General features: G+C 34.9%; 1 protein-coding gene across 4 annotated transcripts in view; it reads right to left on the bottom strand.

Moving 5' to 3' along the window:
- UHRF1BP1L (UHRF1 binding protein 1 like) overlaps positions 1-18,899 on the bottom strand; it is a 93,710-nt gene that overhangs the window by 55,911 nt on the left and 18,900 nt on the right. For all 4 annotated transcript variants that reach the window (XM_027542054.1, XM_027542055.1, XM_027542052.1 and 1 more), the window contains 3 exons: positions 3,641-3,803; positions 2,512-2,550; positions 1,096-1,187 (listed from right to left, as the gene is read on the bottom strand). In XM_027542054.1, the coding sequence (XP_027397855.1) occupies positions 1,096-1,187; positions 2,512-2,550; positions 3,641-3,803 (294 nt within the window). The remainder of the gene's footprint in view (positions 1-1,095; positions 1,188-2,511; positions 2,551-3,640; positions 3,804-18,899) is intronic.

Raw genomic sequence — 18,899 nt, 5'->3', positions numbered from 1 at the left:
CTAAATCTCAAATTACTGGAAAATACATAAACTACAAAAATGTTAATGTGAAAGGTCTTTTCCCCATCACTATTACCTATAGTCCAAATATAAACTGTGTGTCTGATAAATCTGGCTTTCAGTAAACTCTCAGCAGTGGATGGATCACCATTCGATTCCCATGTGAAAAATCACTGATCAGACTGTAGGTATTCTCATAGAATGCACTAATATAAAGATGGTTCAACCTTGGTAAAAGAGAAGGAAAATGTGAGGGAGAGTATGTGTGTGTACCTGTATGTGCACATTCAGTCTCAAGAAGAGTTTATCACTGGTTCTACACAGCACCTAGAATACTGAAAATGTCCAGGGCTGCCATGTTGTACAACTTGAGGAGGCACTAATCACATTAAAATCTATGTAAACTTTTTACATGAATACCTGTACCACCCAAAAATAGTGCAGAAAATCTGTTTTGAAGAAATTATATATAAAACAAAATTCAAATTTACTGAATGCAAAGATAAATAGGCAAATTTTTAAGTACCTATTTTTTAAGAACCACTCTAACTTCTCAAGATGGCTTTGTGAAATGCTCTCCTTTACTCTGTGAAATGCTCTCCTTTACAGGCTTCTACTTCATTAGCATCTGGTTTTTATCTATCAAAATTCAATCTGTATAAAGTGTGAGTATTCTATATTTAATGAATTTTAGAGTAACCCAAAAGGTCTATACTTTTTTAAGGCATCAACTTAACTCTTAAGAGTCATAAAAGGTCCGCTGATGCACAGAACACATGTTATGCAGAGAAAGTGTTCTGAGACCAAATAGGAGACTATCTGATTTATAGAATGCCTAAGCTCTTCTTCCATTTTCTGCTGCTGTTCTGCCTTTGACTGATCATTATATCAAGGAAAGCAAGATGAATGAAAGAGGCTAAAAATCAATTCTGCTACTTTTGCAAAATGTTTACTAAAACTATAAAATGTTTGATGGGAGAAGTGACTGAAATAGAGACTGAGGCTAGGAAATTTTATTTTATGTCCTATTACTGCAGATAACAGAGCTGACTATAGAATCCCTTTGCCAATCATACATATTAATGGATAGCTTACCTTTGTCCTGAAGCAGTTGCAATTGGTGATGGGCCATTTGGGTTTCGTGGTTCTTCACATGTACTCATTTCCATTATTACTTTATCCAAGGACTAATAAAAATACATTTAAAATATAAACATTAGATATTCTATGTGTAAGGATATTATTTAAGACTACTTTCTCATTCATTTCTTTAGGAGCAAAGAAAATAAAGCAGAGTCATTTTAAATGTCTCTCTAAAGGTCTAAAAAGAGAAAATGCTCAGTCCTTTCTCAAGGCACTTATTACCTTCTGGAAAAGCTTATTACAGGAGTACAGGAGAAAAAAACTGTAAGTAGTAGCCATATCAGAGAAGGCGATGGCACCCCACTCCAGTACTCTTGCCTGGAAAATCCCATGGATGGAGGAGCCTGGTGGGCTGCAGTCCATGGGGTCGCTAAGAGTCAGACACGACTGAGCGACTTCACTTTCACTTTTCACTTTCATGCACTGGAGAAGGACATGGCAACCCACTCCAGTGTTCTTGCCTGGAGAATCCCAGGGACGGGGGAGCCTGGTGGGCTGCATTCTATGGGGTCAAACAGTCGGACATGACTGAAGCGACTCAGCAGCAGCAGCAGCAGTAGCCATATACTCCTGAGACCATCAGGTTTCACAGAAGCATAATTGCTAACCTCAGAATGTACATTACTAATTGATAGATTATTTATTTGTAAATAGGACTAAACAACCTCTAAAAGCTTCTCCCAACCTAAAACCTGGAGATTTAAAACATGTAACTATAAAAAATATGAAATATATAAAAATATGAAAAAATAAACACTCTCATAATGAAAAAATTCCTCAGGCTAAGTTTTTCTTGAAGAAAGATCAAATATCCTTAGTAGTCATCACTAACACATCTCCAGTCATCTCTTCATTCTCTATTTAATATCGACCTTGTCTGAAACTGCCTTGTGTTGTTTACTTGTTCACTGTCAGTCTCCTTATAAAAATATATGTTCCCTCAGGGCAGAGGGGAAGCATTCAGTAAGTTTTGGTGGAATGAATGAATCAGTAAATGACCAAATAATCAACTTTCCTTAAACAGTAAAGTACATTAAAGAATATATTATATATTAGATCAGTAAAAGCAGAAACAGAAAATCTGGATCAAACTTTATTAAAAGAAGAAGCCCACAGTATGTCAATAAAGAGTTAAAAGATACAATAAAATATACTAACTTAAAATATAATATTCTAGACCTGAAGAACTTTAAAGACCCTCTCATTTTAAAGTTTAAATTTCCCATTTAAAGACTGAGAAAACTAAATACTATCAAAATAGAATGAATGCTCACAAAGCCATAAGATTATGTTGCTAAGAAACAAAATATTAACAGAGTAATTACACACAAATATAAATGCTTATTTCTGAGGCAATTCAGAACTTACCAAACAGATGGGATGTGTTTTCAATTTTGTCCATGGTATCTATAAAAGAAAATTTTTCTTTAAAATGAATCATCAAAAAAGTAATTTAAAACAGTAATCAACACAGATGTTTCCTTAACATTGTGATAGACATACCAAATTATATCAGATGACTTAAATTGAACAATTCATTTATATTCTTGAAATCAGCTACACCTATTTTATTTTTAAAAAAATTATTATCCTTATTTTCTTGGTCATCTTTTTAAACAAAAATTTCAGGTTCTACTAACATTAATATTATCTAAAAAATAATATGGTTTTTTCTCAAGTTCTGAAAATACATTTTGATTTTATACTTTGAGAATTCCCAGCAAAGCTTAATCAGTGTTTTGCTCATTTAATAATCTTTTAAATTCTAGAATTCCAGCCAATTTCCTTGCAGATATTCAAGACAAACATAAAAGTGAGACCATTAATGTTAAATGGAAGTAATATCAAATAAATAATGTTCAAATAAATTCTATATTAAGGGTAATACTTTTTGAAGACATTTGGGTTTATGGAAAATAGAACAAAAATTAAAGGTGATCATCAAAGGATACAGCAAACTTTCCACGATCTTTTCTGTATCGCCCAATTTTAATTTTAATTTTCGCATGCAGTATTTTTACTGAGTAGGCTCTCAAACTAAGCCTAATCTTTAAGACAAAGAAGTGATATGATATGATTAGAGTCAAAGGTAATAAAAAAGCTTAAGTTTTAATTAGCAGGAATAATATTTTTAAAAATACTTTAAAATTATCAAAATAAGTAAAAAATGGGGAAAAGAGACAAAATTTCAAATAAAAGTATAATATCCAGAATAAGATAACTTATCAGTCCTTATGCCTTCATTTGAAGTAGACTCTACTTACTACAAATTTAAGCTGTCCCATTTGACAACAAATCCTATGAAGAAAACTTTAAGTATGTACCAAATTTTAAAAATTATTTTAATAAACTATCAATATTGCTTAAATATGAATATTAAATTTTCAATAAAATTAATAAATTAGTAAATAATACAGAAAAGAAAATATTTAAACAACAGGGATGAAATAAATAAAATGAAAACAGAAAATGCCTTGCACAGATATCAAAGTCTCACCCTAATTGATGCTTTATTACAAAAAACTTTGTTGATGGCAAGCCATGTTGGCAAATCCAACATGTTCTGGAGCACCTCTTCATCCAACTCCAAATTCTTTAGTTCACCTTCTCCTTTAAGGGTACTAAGATTTATCTTGTCAGGAGATAAATTTTTGGTAAATCTGAAAGAGAATATATTGACATTTATTTTAGTGTTAGTTACTGTACCGCTGAGTCATTCTTGCATATATACAGAGCATTATGAACGTAATAGTGGATTTCGCTGGTGTCCAGTGATTAAGAATCCATCTGCCAATGAAGGGGGTGTGGGTTCAATCACTGATCCAGGAAGATTTCACATGATGCAGGGCAACTAAGCCCATGCGCCACAACTACTGGGCCCTCACTCTAGAGCCTGTGTGGTGCAGCTACTAAAGCCTGCACACCCAAGCTTGAGCTCTGCAACAAGAGAAGAAGCTGGTACACTGCAATGAAGAGTAGATCCTGCTCACCGCAACCAAAGAAAGCCTGTGAACAATAACAAAGACCCAGCGCAGACAAAAATAAGTAAATAGAAAAAAGAATGTAATAGCAGCATGGGCTTCCCTGGTGGTTCAGCTGTAAAGAATCTGCCTGTGGTGCTGGAGACCTGGGTTCAATCAATGCATTGGGAAGATTCCCAGGAGAAGGAAATGGCAACCGAGTCCAGTATTCTTGCCTGGGAAATCCCATGGACAAAGAAGCCTGACAGGCTATAGTCCCTGGGGTCACTGAGGTTGCTCGGGTCACAAGGGTAGGACACGACTTAGTGACTAAACCACCATTGTATATTTAAATATCTTAGAACCAGATACATTCAAGCTCTAGTTCTTATTATCTTTCAAACTTATGAATAATTAGTATCTACTATTTTTCATGTATTATGCAAGGATTCGAGCCAGCCTCTACTACATTTTACTTTGCTCTGGATAATATCACAGAAGTGAATATTCTTATTTTACTAACCAATCCACAAGTGAGGTAAGGAAACACTGTCGTTGTTAAGTCACTAAGTCAAGTCCAACTCTTTGTAACCCCATGGACTGCAGCACACCAGGCTTCCCTGTCCTTCACTATCTCCCAGAGTTTGCTCAAACTCATGTCCATTGAGTCAGTGATGCCATCCAACCAACTCATGCTCTGTCACCCCCTTCTCCTCTTGCCCTCAGTCTTTCCCAGCATCAGGGTCTTTTCCAATAATTCAGCTCTTCGCATCAGGTGGCCAAAGTATCAGAGCTTCAGCTTCAGAATCAGTCTTTTCCATGAATATTCAGGGTTGCTTTCCTTTAGGACTGACTGGTTTAAACTCCTTGCTGTCCAAGGGACTCTCAAGAGTCTTCTCCAGCACCACAGTTCAAAAGCATCAATTCTTCGGCACTCAGCCTTCTAAATTCAACTCTCACATCCATACATGACTACTGGAAAAACCATAGCTTTGACTATATTCACTTTTGTCAGCAAAGTGATGTCTCCATTTTTTAATACACTGTCTGTTTGTCATTTCTTTTCTTTCAAGGAGCAAGTATCTTTCAATTTCAAGGCCACAGTCACCATCCACAGTGATTCTGGAACCCAAGAAAATAACTGTCACTGTTTCCTCTTTTTCCCCATCCATTTTCCATGAAGTGATGGGACTGGAAGCCATGGCCTTTGTTTTCTGAATGTTGAGTTTTAAGCCAGCTTTTTCCCTCATCTCTTTCATCCTCATCAAGAGGCTCTTTAGCTTCTCTGCTTTCTGCCATTAAAGTGGTATCATCTGCATATCTCAGATTATTGATATTTCTCCTGGCAATCTTGAATCTAGCTTATGAGTCATCTAGTCCAGCATTTTGCATGATATACTCTGTGTAAGTTAAATAAGCAGGGTGAAAATATACAGCCTTGACCTACTCCTTTCCCAATTCTGAACCAGTCTGTTGTTCCATGTCTAACTATTGCTTCTTGTCCTGCATATAGGCTTCTCATGGACATGTAAGGTCGTCTGATATTACCATCTCTTTAAGAATTTTCCACAGTTTGTTGTAATCCACATGGTCAAAGGCTTCTGCTCAGTAGAGCAGAAGTAGAAAACTGACCTTTTCCAGTCCTGTGGCCACTGCTGTGTTTTCCAAATTTGCTGGCATATTGAGTGCAGCACTTTAACAGCATCATCTTTTAGGATTTGAAATAGCTCAGCTGGAATTCCATCACAAAGGAAATGAGATATAACTCTTTAGAAGTAGAAGCAGCAGCAGATGCCACCACTGCCATTCATCATGCCAAGTATTTAATGAAAGTGCCAAAAGTCACATTAAAGATTTGACCCTGAATTCTAATTAAAGAACACAGATTCTCTATAATGATTTAAAAAGGAAAGTTCTTAAACTTAAAAGAAGAGACTTAAAATAATAACAGAATAAAGCCAACATTTTCCAAGGGTTTAATGGTACCAGACTCTTCTCCTTGAGTGTATACATTACTGATTCTCATGATAACCCATTAGAGTCAATACTACTTTTATTCCCACTTTTTACAAGATTAAATATAATGAGAAACCAACTTGTTTGCCCAATGTCACAACCAATAAAGATGATATTAGTAATAACAATAAATTACACATGCACTTTAAAGTACTTTCATATATATTAATTCTCAACATAACCCTAAAAGGTTAAAAAACTGCTAACTTTACCCAGCTTTACTTTTTCAAAAGTGAAACTACTGACAAAGTTAACTACTAGCTAACAAAAAAGTTATTAGCCAGCCTTCTACCTTTTTTTGATATTAAATATTAAAGCAACAAAATGTACTGGGTTATTTACATGCCCCACACACCAATAAGAATCAATACACACATTTTTCTGCATTGACTCAAACCAGAATTTCTTGAGTCAGATCTTATCTGGATTCATATCTTCTTACAAGATGTCAACACATTGACTTTGTCAATATAAAGTTCATATTTAACTCAGAGTTGATCAATAATGCCAAGTCGTTTCAAACTTACCACGAATCACATTTGATTTGAAAATACAGTTTCCTGATAGGCTGCCATTTCTAAGCACATAGGAATGACCTATCATTGCCTCAAGGCAGAATATTAGCGCTTGAAAGGAGCAAATTCATAAGTATTGGGTTGGCCAAAAGGAAAAAATCTGAACAAACTTTTTGGCCAACTCAATACTTACTGAATCCTCAATAGTATCCTCACTATTCAGACACATACACTGGCAAGCAGTATACTCAAGGTTCCTGCCTTTGTGAAGTGCTCAGTTTAGTTGGTGAGAGAGATCAAATAGCATGACTAAGAGTGAATACAGCAGGGGTTCTTAATCCAGAGGTTCTTTGAAATAGGGACTTTTGAGCTGATATCTAAAGGATGAGTAGTAGAAGTTAACTAGGCAAGAAAAAGAAGGGGACAGAAAAGTGTTTTCCAAGTAGAGGGAATAAAACATACAAAGGTTCTGAGGCAGGAGACAGTATAAAGTAGAACAGAAAAGAGATCAGCATCTGGAATGTAGCAAGAAGACCAGAGAAAGAGAAGATAACTTTTGATGGACAAAGAGAGGGCTGATTACACATTCATCATTCAATAAAATTTAACCAATATCTACAAAGTTAAATATATAATAAGTCAGAGTCTGATAACTATGGAGGAAAAAACAAAGCAAAAATAACATAGGAGGTGCAAGCAAAGGATCTTTTCATTTTTAAAAGAGTGGACAGGAAAAGCCTCATTAAAAAGATAACATATGGGAAAAGAGCTGAAGAAAGCCAAGGAGCTAGCTATGCAAATATCTAGAGGAAGAATACTCTAGGCAGAGTTAAAGCTAAGGACAAAAACTTGAGGCAAGAACACACAGGTCTGAGGAATAGCAAAAAAGGCCAAGGTGGCTGGAGGAAATGAACAAAGGCAAAATGAAGAGAGATAAAGTTAGAGAAATAACAGGGGCCAGATCATGTGGGGCCTTTTAAGCCACTCTAAGGACTCTGGTTTTTACTGTGAGTAAAAATGAGAATGACTGGAGATGGTTTTGACTAGAATAGGATAAGAGAACAATTTTTTTAAGGATCACTCTATTGAGAAGAGATGAAAGAAGTACATGGACAGAAGCAGTGAGCCCAGACAGGAGACTATTACAATGATACAGGTAACAGAAGATGTTGCCTTGGATCAAGTTGGAAGAGTAGGAAGTGGTAAGAAGGGAACAATTCAAGACATACTCTGAAGTTAAGGCAATAGGATTTAATAATACATACCGAAGGCAAGGATGGCTCCAAGGTTTTTGGTCTGAGGAAAGAGAAGTCTGAGAGCCACCAATTATTGGGTTAAAGAGAGAGAGGGAGAAGTAAGTTTGGGATAAAGGATCAGAATTTAGGCTTAGAATAGTTTAAGAAATGCTTATCAGATATCCAAGAGAAGATACCAATTAAGTAGCTAGATATTCAAATCTTATTCAGTAGCTACAGATACAAATTTAATAATCACCAGTGTTATATAAGTACATCTACAAGATAGAGACAAAAAAATGAAATGGCTCAAAGACTGTGGTCAAAGACCACTAAGAGGCCAAGGAGCCAACAAAGGCGATTAAGAAGGAAGGGCCAGTGAGGTAGGAGAGAAATCAGTTTTGTTTTTTCAGGTGGGAGAAAATTCAGCAGGCTTGTATGTGGACAATAATGATGCAGAAAAAAGAAAACTACTGATGGGCAGACAACTGACATAACAAAACCCTTGATTAGAAGACAGCAGACAGAGTACACAAGAAGACAAGCTGGCTTTGAATAGTTTTGATTTTTGAAAAGCATGTTAATATTCTGCATATGTAAAAAACAAAATAAGAAAGAATGTGAAGAGGAAAACAACTAAAACTGAAAGTAACTTGAAAAAAATGAACCTAATTGTATTAAAAAAAAAATACTGTAATCATACTGAATGGGAAGATGGGAAGAAAGGACAAATGGACAGATGAACAAAAACTAATCTGAGTAACTCATAAATACCAACATCTGACTATATATCTTTAGTGTTGGGCAGGGAGGAGTCATTAGTGGAGAAATCAGACAACATCTTAACTGGCTATGGTACAGGAATGTTCGTCTCAATGATATTTACAAAAGGAAAAAAGCACCTAAATATCCATAATAATCCCTTTAATTGCGATATATTATACCTACACATATATCAAATAGTGTGTGTGTGTGTGTGTGTGTGTGTGTGCGCGCGTGCACACACGCGCATGCACACAGCTCTGCCATGTCCAACTCTTTGCAATCCCTTGGACAATACAGCCCACCTTGGTCTTCTGTCTGTGGAATTTTCCAGGCAAAAAAACTGTAATGGGTTGCCATTTCCTACTCCAGGGTTCCTTCCCGACCAAGGAATCAAACCCATGTATCTTGTGTCTCTTTCACTGGCAGGCAAATTCTTTACCACTAGCACCATCTGGGAAGATGGTATCAAGTAATATATGTTGCCAATTACATAAAGAAGTAGTTACACTATACTGCCTGATGAAAATTCAAGGTTCAAAATTATATATGTGATTTCAATTATATAAAAAATGCATTATAAAATCTCAAATCAGTAGTACCTATGATTGATGAGATTTTAGATTTCTTCATCTTTATACTTTTCTGTATGGTTTAGTATTTTATAAGGAGTATATATAACTTTGATAAAGACAAAACTTCAACAGAAACCCAAAAAGACAAGCCAAGCAAAAGTGGTAGATGGAATGATTAAAACATGTTATTCACAAGAAATCCTATTTTCAATTTAGTTCATACCAAAGGGACAACACCTGCAAAGGGCACAGACCTTAAAGTCAGACAAACAGATGTGAACTCTAGTTAAGCTACCTGCTGTGGTATCTCTCTGCCTCAAATTGCTCATCTGTAAAGTGGAGAAAATAATACCAACCTCAAAAGATTTTAGTGAGGATTAAAGATAATACATAAACTATTAGGTACAAAACAGACATCCAATTAAGAGTCTTTCTCCTGCCCTGCTTTTCACTGAGGTTAAATTACAAAGGCACTGAAGTTCTCTGGTGGTCCAGTGGTTAAGAATCTGCCTGCCAATGCAGGGGACACAGGTTTGATTCCTCGTCTGGGAAGATTCCACATGCTGTGGGGCAACTAAGCCCATGTGCCACAACTACTGAGCTCTAGAGCCCATGCTCTGCAACAAGAGAAGTCAGTCCAGTGAGAAACCTGAGCACTGCAACTAGACAGTAGCCCCTACTCACTGCAACTAGAGAAGGCTCGGGCACAGCAAGGGAGATCATGCACAGCCATAAATTAATTCATTTTAAAAATTTGTTTAAATAAAAAAACTTATGAAGACACTGATTATAGCTTTTTAACTGGAGCAATAACAAAGGTTCAAGCTTAGGAACTTCCTGATGGTTCAGTGGTTAGGGTTATGCACCTTCAGCACCGAGGACACAAGAATTTGATCCCTAGCCAGGGAACTACCATCCCACAAGCAACAGGGCCAAAAAATAAAGTTCAAGTTTATCCAAATAGTACATGTTAATATTGCTCATCTATTAAAATATTTTAAAGAGGAAGCTGAAGATATAATGCTGTCACATCCACAGCTATGAGAAAGTTGGTTTCTTATACTGGGTAGGCCACGGACACATCAAATTATTTCCCTGCTATTATTCATATGTAAGGCTTTAATTTACATATGTTTCAGTTTTAAACAAATGTTTCCCAGTCATTTATTAATATAATTATGTTCCTTCCAAAAACAGAGACAGGAGAATGGTTCCTCAGTCACATTTCTTATAACTTAATTGATAGAGGAAAATACACTGTAAGTGTATGCTAGGCAAACAAAGGAACAAAAACCCACAAAATAACATCAAGGCATGGGAGAACTATGCTTCTGCTATGCTTTGTCCAAGTGTTGATATAAGCTCTTTGGACTAAATTGCCATGTGAAGTCTCCAGATAATTGTATTTTTCTACTAAACATTATAATTGAGCAGGGTTATAATACCAGAGCCTGATCCTAAAGAGAATCGATTGTTATCAAAATAAACCTCTTTAGTTCACTAAAGACTCATTTAAAGCTCTAAAAGGTATATAAACATTTTAAACCAAACGTTTTAAAAAATGGTAAAACTCTAAGTCAATGAATTAAATTTCTGAATAATTAATTATTTGGTAGAGATGAGGGAGAGGTGGGAGATTAGAAACACGAAATCTATATAAAACCAAAGTAGATATGTTAAAGACTTAAAGTGAGGGTAAAAAAGAAAACTGATTGACCTGAAAATGTCAAAATCAAAACAAATGCAGAAAAGAACGTCAAAACATAATAAAGATAAAACTGGCACAATTCTTACTGATTTTATTTTTAAAATTAGGAACACACCAGAATGTCCCATTACTATGCATATTATGCCATGTAAAGAGATTTATTTTAAAATAAGCAGGTGTTATTTTAACATTGGTATTATATGAAATAAAATTTAAAGGTGAATGTATATATTTTACTGGTTAATTTTATATTTCTAACAATGTACCAATTTTAAAGTTAATACCTGCAAGCTAACGTCTATTTCATCCAAAATCTTCTTTAATTACATATATTACATGAAAATAAACTTACTAGTTTTTTCATTATTAACAACAAAATAGCTAAGTAAAGGAATAAAATTTCCAGGCAAATGGAAAGGATAGGTTTGATTTATATTATACATTTTATAATCAATACATAATAAGAGTCTAAATTATGTATAAAGCACTGTGCAAGGTAAATATTTAGGACAAAACAGAGGTATAAATTTTATATCTAATGTTATTGTAAATTTTAGTCATGATTTATTTGAAATTTCATCAGATCCATTTCATAGCTATTCCTAAAAAAAAGATTATAAATTATTTTATTTGCTAAAGCAATCTGAAACAGATTTATGAAATGAATTATCTCTAGGTTAACTATACTATTTGGGGGTAGAATTATAAAATTTTAGTGTTAAAAACAATCTTAGAACATAGTTTATAAAGCCTTTTCTGAACTACTTACCTTCTTCCACAATTATCTCTTCACATTCAGATAACAAATCCTCGGACATTCTTTTAAAACTTCATCAGCTAATACACATTTCTTGAATTATTCACCTTGTCCTGAAAGTTTTTATGGTTCCTATTATAGTATATGTTATTAGAGATTCACATCAATGCCTACTATTTTTCTAAACTTAGGAAGTGGCTATGCTACTTGATAATATTTTTCTCAAATAACAGCTATAATTAGAAATAATCATTTTAATTCTGGTATTCCATGCATGAAAAACTAGATTTTACAGGTAATTTAACAATGCATGTTGAATTGTATAATTTAAAAGTTTAAAGCAGGCACAATCTTAAGTTCTTGGATAGGCTTCAAGGGGGTTTTTGAACACCACAATAGCCAAGAACCATTGCTTTAAAGCAACAGGATTCATTTTAACCATCCAGAAAATAAATTACTTCAATACCATTGTGTTTGATTTAATTAACTTATTTTTAAATTAATTTATTAATAATAAATACCTCCTAGGGTGCCTGCCCAGTTACCAGTGATTCCATCTTCTCAAAGGCTATAAACATAGGGGGAATGTACAGATATAAGACATGTTAACATACATCCTTGGTTATAGCTGATTTGATCTAGAGACTGACAAGGCATTTAGATTCTTTAATCAGATTTCTTCCTTCAGAAATTTAAAACTAAAACACTGCATTAGAACCAAGCTGACAAATAATAAAGATGATGACTGAGAAACACAAATCCAACATTTAAAACTTAAAAGAAACCATAAAGATTCTTCCCCCATCATTATTCCATTCTCTCCAATTGGGCCCAGCTAAAATCCTGAAACAAACTAGTAACTGAAATCACTAACTAGTATCTCAAGACTGTGTGTCCCTACAAAAATTACATTCTCACTGTATATGAAAAGATATTATAAGAACCAAAATCTTTATGTAAGCAATTCTAACAATAGCTTCTGCCTGACTTTACTAAAAATAATATTTCTAGAAGAGTACCTTAAGACCATATGTAAAGTTATACAAGACAGCATGCTATTGGAGCATGCTCCCAAAATCTGATAGTCTGCCAAGTCCTTTGGCTAAGATCATTAAGTTGTTAATCGTCACCTAATTACATCCTTTCACAGACCATGGGCTTCATCAGGCAGCCATAAAGATTTCTCCAATTGGGATTTCCATGGTGGTCCAGTAGCTAAGACTCCACACTCCCAATGCAGGGGGCCTGGGTTCAATTCCTGGTTGGAAAACTAGTTCCCACATGATGTAACTAAAGATACTGCATGTTGCAACAGAGGTCAAAGATCATGTGTGCTGCAACTAAGACCTGGCACAGGCAAATAAATAAATATAAATATTTAAAAAAAATTTATCTAATCAAAACTAAGAAATAAATGAGGCTTTTCTAAAGAAATCCCTATTCCGTTTCTGCCTTATGTGCACGCCAAGTCACTTCAGTCTTGTCCAACTCTTTGCAACCCTCTGGACTGTAACCCACACCAGGCTCCTCCATCCATGGGATTCTCCATCAAGAATATTGGAGTGTGTTACCATGCCCTCCTCCAGGGGATCTTCCAAACCCAGGGATCAAACCCATGTTTCTTATGTCTCCTGTACTGGCAGGCAGGTTCTTTAGCACCAGTGCCACCTACCTTACCCAATACCATTTCCTCACCCCAGTTGTACCTCCTTTAATCAGGCACCCTCCTCTTAAGGCTAGTTGCCTTCTTGCCCCACTTTGTGCCTCATCATCTTCAGGCTCAAAAAGTGAATTCATCGTTTTCAAATTTTTGGATATGAACTACAGTACATACATATGAAACAAATTATTTCTCAAAGTAAAGTTTAATATAGCCTGAAATTTTCCATTCTATTTCCTTCTTTTAAAATGGTCATCAACAACACTGACTGCACAAGGCAAACTAAGACCCACAGTTTAACAAACAATATGTAAGAAGTATATACATCATGACCAAGTATTCATTCCAGTAACGAAGGCTGGTTTAACGTTCAAAATCAATTAATATAATTCACCATACGAAAAATAAAATCACATGATCTCAGTAGAGGCATAAAAAGGCATTTGACAAAGTTAACACCATGAGTGCACATATAACTCTCAATAAACTAGGAACTGAAGAGAACTTCCCCAAAACTACAAAGAACTTGTACAAAAACTCTAGAGTTACAATCACACTTTATGATGAGATACTAAAATGCTTTTCCCCTAAGACAGAGATAAGACAAGGAGGTCTGCTCTCAATACTTTTATTCAACTCTGTATTAAAGGTTCTAGCTGACATAGGAAGGCAAAAAAAATAATAATAAATAATTTTAAAATAATAAAAATAAAAGTCATTCAGTTTAGAAATAAAATAAAACTATTTTTTCCCAGATGACATTATCATCTATGTAGAAAATCCTACAAATATTAGGACAAAAACAAACCCAAACTACCAGAGCTAATAAATGAGTTTACCAAGGTTACAAGATAATAAGACTAACATAAAATAAAATGAATTGAAGACACAAGAAAGACTCCCAGTGGCCAAAGCTGGAAAAATCTGGACAACAAAATACAATTTATTGGATTATAACTCAAAGTATAAAGTAAATATACGTGAGTCCACATAGATAAAAATGCATGACTGAATAAGTAAATAACTGGAAGAAAATAGATAAACCTCCTGCACAGAAAAATTTTAAATAGCTTATAAGATATTCCAACTTAAGGGAAGTGGAGCAGAACTCCTCACTCATTTTGTGTTAGCTGCATATAGTACTTCCTTCCTTCCTTCCTTCCAAAACATATGGTATGAAAGTGAGGAATAGGGTAATTTTATAGTGGATAACCTGACAAACACCGTATCAATCAGGTGATCAATGCAACATCACCAATAAGAGATCTAAAAACATACAGACTGAAGGTGAAGAGAATGAAAGATATTCTATACATGGAAATCAAAAGAAAGCCAGAGTAGTAATAAGTATATCAGAAAAAGTACACTTTAATACAAAGACTGTAACAAGAGACAAAGAAGGAATTACATAGTGATCAAAAAGATCAATCCAAGTTGAAGATGCAACAGTTGTAAATATACATATATACACCCAACATGGGTTTCCCAGGTGGCGCTAGTGGTAAAGAATCCATCTGCCACTTCAGGAATCACAGGAGACACGGATTCAATCCCTGGGTCGGGAAGACCCCCTGGAAAAGGGCATGGCAACCCACTCCAGTATCCTTACCTAGAGAATCCCATGGACAGAGGAGCCTGATGGGCTACAGTACATATGGTCACAAAGAGTTGGACATAACTGAAACAACTTAGCATGCACACCAAACATAGGAAAATCTAAATACGTAAGCAACTATTAACAGACATAGAGGAAGAAACTCATCATAACACAATAACAGAAGGGGATTTTAACACCCTACTTTTATCAATGGACAGATGATTCTGACAGAAAAATCAATAAGAAAACACTGGTCCTAAATGACACATTAGACCACACGAAGTTGATTGGTATTTATAGAGCATTCCATCTAAAAGCAGCAGAATATAAATTCTTTTCAAGTACACATGGAACAGAAAGCCAGATCTTTAGGACAGATCACACAATAAATTATAATACAAGTTTCATTAAATTTCAGAAGATTGAAAACATTAAGCATCATTTTCAACCACAACACTATGAGACTAAACATCAACTACAAGGGGAAAAAAAAAGAACAAAAAGCACAAGCTCTAAACAACCAATGAATCACTGAAGAAGTCAAAGAGGAAATTAAAAAATAACCTAGAGACAAATGAAAACACAATGACCCAAAATCTACAGACTCAGCAAAAGCAGTAACAAGAGGGAAGGTGACAGCAATACTAGCTTATGTCAGGAAACGAGGAAAATCGTAAATCTAAAGAAACTAAAAAAAGAACAAACAAAACCCAAAGTTGGTAGAAGGAAAAAAATCATAAAGATCAGAGCAGAAATAAATAGAAAGAAAAGAACAGAAAAGATAAATTAACAAAAAGTTGGTTATTTGAAAATTTAAACAAAACTGACAAACTTCTACTCAGACTCTTCAAGAAAAAAAGAAGGGCCACATCAATAAAATCGGAAATGAAAAAGAAGTTACAACTGACACCACATAAATATAAAAGATCATAAGAGATTACTACCAACAAATATGTCAATAAAATGGACAGCCTAGAAGAAATGACAAATTCTTAGAAATGTACAATTTTCAAAGACTTAATCAGAAAGAAATAGAAAACATGACCAATTACCAATAGTAAAAGTGAATTAAATTATTTCAAAAACTCCCAACAAACAGAAGTCCAGAACCAGAGGGCTTCAAAGGTGAATTCTACCAGCTAGAGGAAAAGTTAACACCTATCTCTCTCAAATTATTCCCAAAACACGCAGAGGAAGAAATACTTCCAAACTCATTCTACAAGGCCTGCATCACCCTGATATCAAAACCAGACAAACACATCACAAAAAAAGAAAATTCAAGGCCAAGATCACTGATGAACATAGATGCAATACTCCTCTAGAGAATTATTAGCAAGCCAAATTAAACAATACATTAAAAGTATCACACAGCATGACTGAGTGGCATTTGTCCCAGGGATGCAAGAATGACTCAAAAGCCACAAAACAATCAATGTGATAAACCATATTCAGTTCAGTTCAGTCGCTCAGTGGTGTCCATATTAACTGAAGAATAAAATCATATGATCATCTCAACAGATACAGAGTTTGATAAAATTGAACAATTATTATGATAAAAACTCTCAACAAAGTGGATATAGAAGGAACATAGCTTAACATAATAAAGGCCATACATGACAAATCCACAGCTACATCATACTTAATGGTAAAAGCTGAAAGCATTTCCTCTAAGATCAGGAACAAGACAAGGATTCCCACTCTTGTCACTTTTTTATTCAGTATAGTATTGGAAGCCTTAGGCATAGAAATCAGACAAGAAAAATTAATGAATAAAAGGAACAAAACTGGAAAGGAAGAAGTAAAACTGTCACTGCTTGCAAATGACATGGTACTATACATAAAAATCCCAAAGACACCAAGAAAAAAATACTAGAACTCACTGATGAATTCGGTAAATTTGTAGGATACAAAATAATATACATAAATTATTGTATCCTTATACACTAACAATGAACTGTCAGAATGAGAAATTAAGGAAACAATCCCATTTACCACTGCATTAAAAAAGAATAAAATACTTAGGAATAAACCTATCTGAGGAGGCAAAAGACATGTCCTCTAAAAACTATAAGACAATGACGAAAGAAAGTGAAGACACAAACAAATGTAAAGATATAATGTGTTCTTAAATTGGAAGAATAAATGTTGTTAAAATGACCATACTACACAAAGCAATCTATAGATTCAATGCTACGGCTGCTGCTGCTGCTTCTAAGTCACTTCAGTCGTGTCTGACTCTGTGTGACCCCACAGACGGTAGCCCACCAGGCTCCCCCATCCCTGGGATTCTCCAGGTAAGAACACTGGAGTGGGTTGCCATTTCCTTCTCTAATGCATGAAAGTAAAAAGTGAAAGTGAAGTCGCTCAGTCATGTCTGACCCTCAACACAATCCCTAACAAATTACCAACAGTATTTTTCACAGGACTAGAAACAATTTTAAAATTTATATAAAAACACAAAGAACCTCAGAGAGCCAAAATAATCTTGAGAAAGAACAAAGTTGGAAGTATCACACTGCCTGATTTCAAACTACTCTACAAAGCTACAGTAATCGAAACAGTACGGTACTGGCACAAACACAGATACATACATCAATGGAAAAGAACAGAGTTCAGGAATGAGCCGACACTTGTATAGGCAATTAATCTACAACAAAAGAGGCAAGAATATACAACGTGGAAAAGACAGCCTCCTTAATAAATGATGTTGGTAAAACTGGACAGCTGCATGCAAAAGAATCAAATTGTACTAATTTCTCACACCATGCACAAAAATAAATTTAAAATGGATTAATAAAGACAAATGTAAGAATAGAAATCATAGAACTTCTATAATAACACATTTTTTATATAAATATAAATAACACATAAAAAATAAATATAAATAACATACATTTACATATCTCTTCAGGCAAGGGAAACTAAAGCAAAAATAAACAATGAGACTATATCAAACTAAAAAGCTTTTATACAGTGCAGGAAACTATCAACAAATAAAAAGGTCACCTACTGGATGAGAGAAGATATCCGTAAACAATATATCTAACAAAGGGTTAAAACACAAAGAATTCATACATTTAAAAAAGGTCAGAAGACCTGGATATTTTCCCAAAGAAGGCAGACAGATGATCAAAAGGAATCTGAAAAGATGCTCAACATCAGTAATCATGAGGGAAATGCAAATCAAAACTGCAATGAGATATCACCTCACATCTGTAAGATTGGCTATTATCAGAAAAACCACAAATAATAAGTATTAACGAGGATGTGTAGAAAAGGGAACCCTCATGGACTGTTGGTGGGGCTGTAAATGGGTACAGTCACAATGGAAAACAGTAGGGAGGCTCCTCCAAAAATTAAAAACAGAGTTGCTCAATCGTGTCTGACTTTTTGCAACCCATGGTCTGTAGACGGCCAGGCTCCTCCGCCCATGGAATTCTCTAGGCAAGACTACTGGAATGGGTTGCCATTCCCTCCTCCAGGGAATCTTCCCAACCCAGGGATAGAATCCAAGTCTCCTGCACCGTTGGCAGTCTCTTTACCATCTGAGCCACCAGGAGCTATCACATAATCCAGCAATTCCACTCCTGGATATTTATCCAAAGGAAACTGAAACACTATTTAGAAAAGATACATGTGCCCCTGTGTTCACTGCAGCATTACTTACAATAGCCAAGATATGGAAGCAATCTACATGTTTATCAAAGGAATATTACTCGGCCATAAAACAGATACAGAGAATGAACAAGTGGTTACCAGGGGGGAGACGGACAGAAGAAGAAAAAAATAGGTGAGGGAGATTAAGCAGTACAAAATTCCATTTGTAAAATGAACAAGTCACAGGTGTGAAATCTACAGTGTGGGAAATACAGTCAATAATTATGTAATATCACTGTATGGGAAAAGATGGTCAACTAGACTTATCGTGGTGATCATTAGGAAATATATAGAAATGCTGAATCACTACATTG

Source organism: Bos indicus x Bos taurus, chromosome 5 (assembly GCF_003369695.1).
Source record: "Bos indicus x Bos taurus breed Angus x Brahman F1 hybrid chromosome 5, Bos_hybrid_MaternalHap_v2.0, whole genome shotgun sequence".
NCBI classification, from domain to species: Eukaryota; Metazoa; Chordata; class Mammalia; order Artiodactyla; family Bovidae; genus Bos; species Bos indicus x Bos taurus.
Note: the sequence above shows the minus strand (reverse complement) of the source record. Positions and strands in the feature narration are given on the sequence as shown.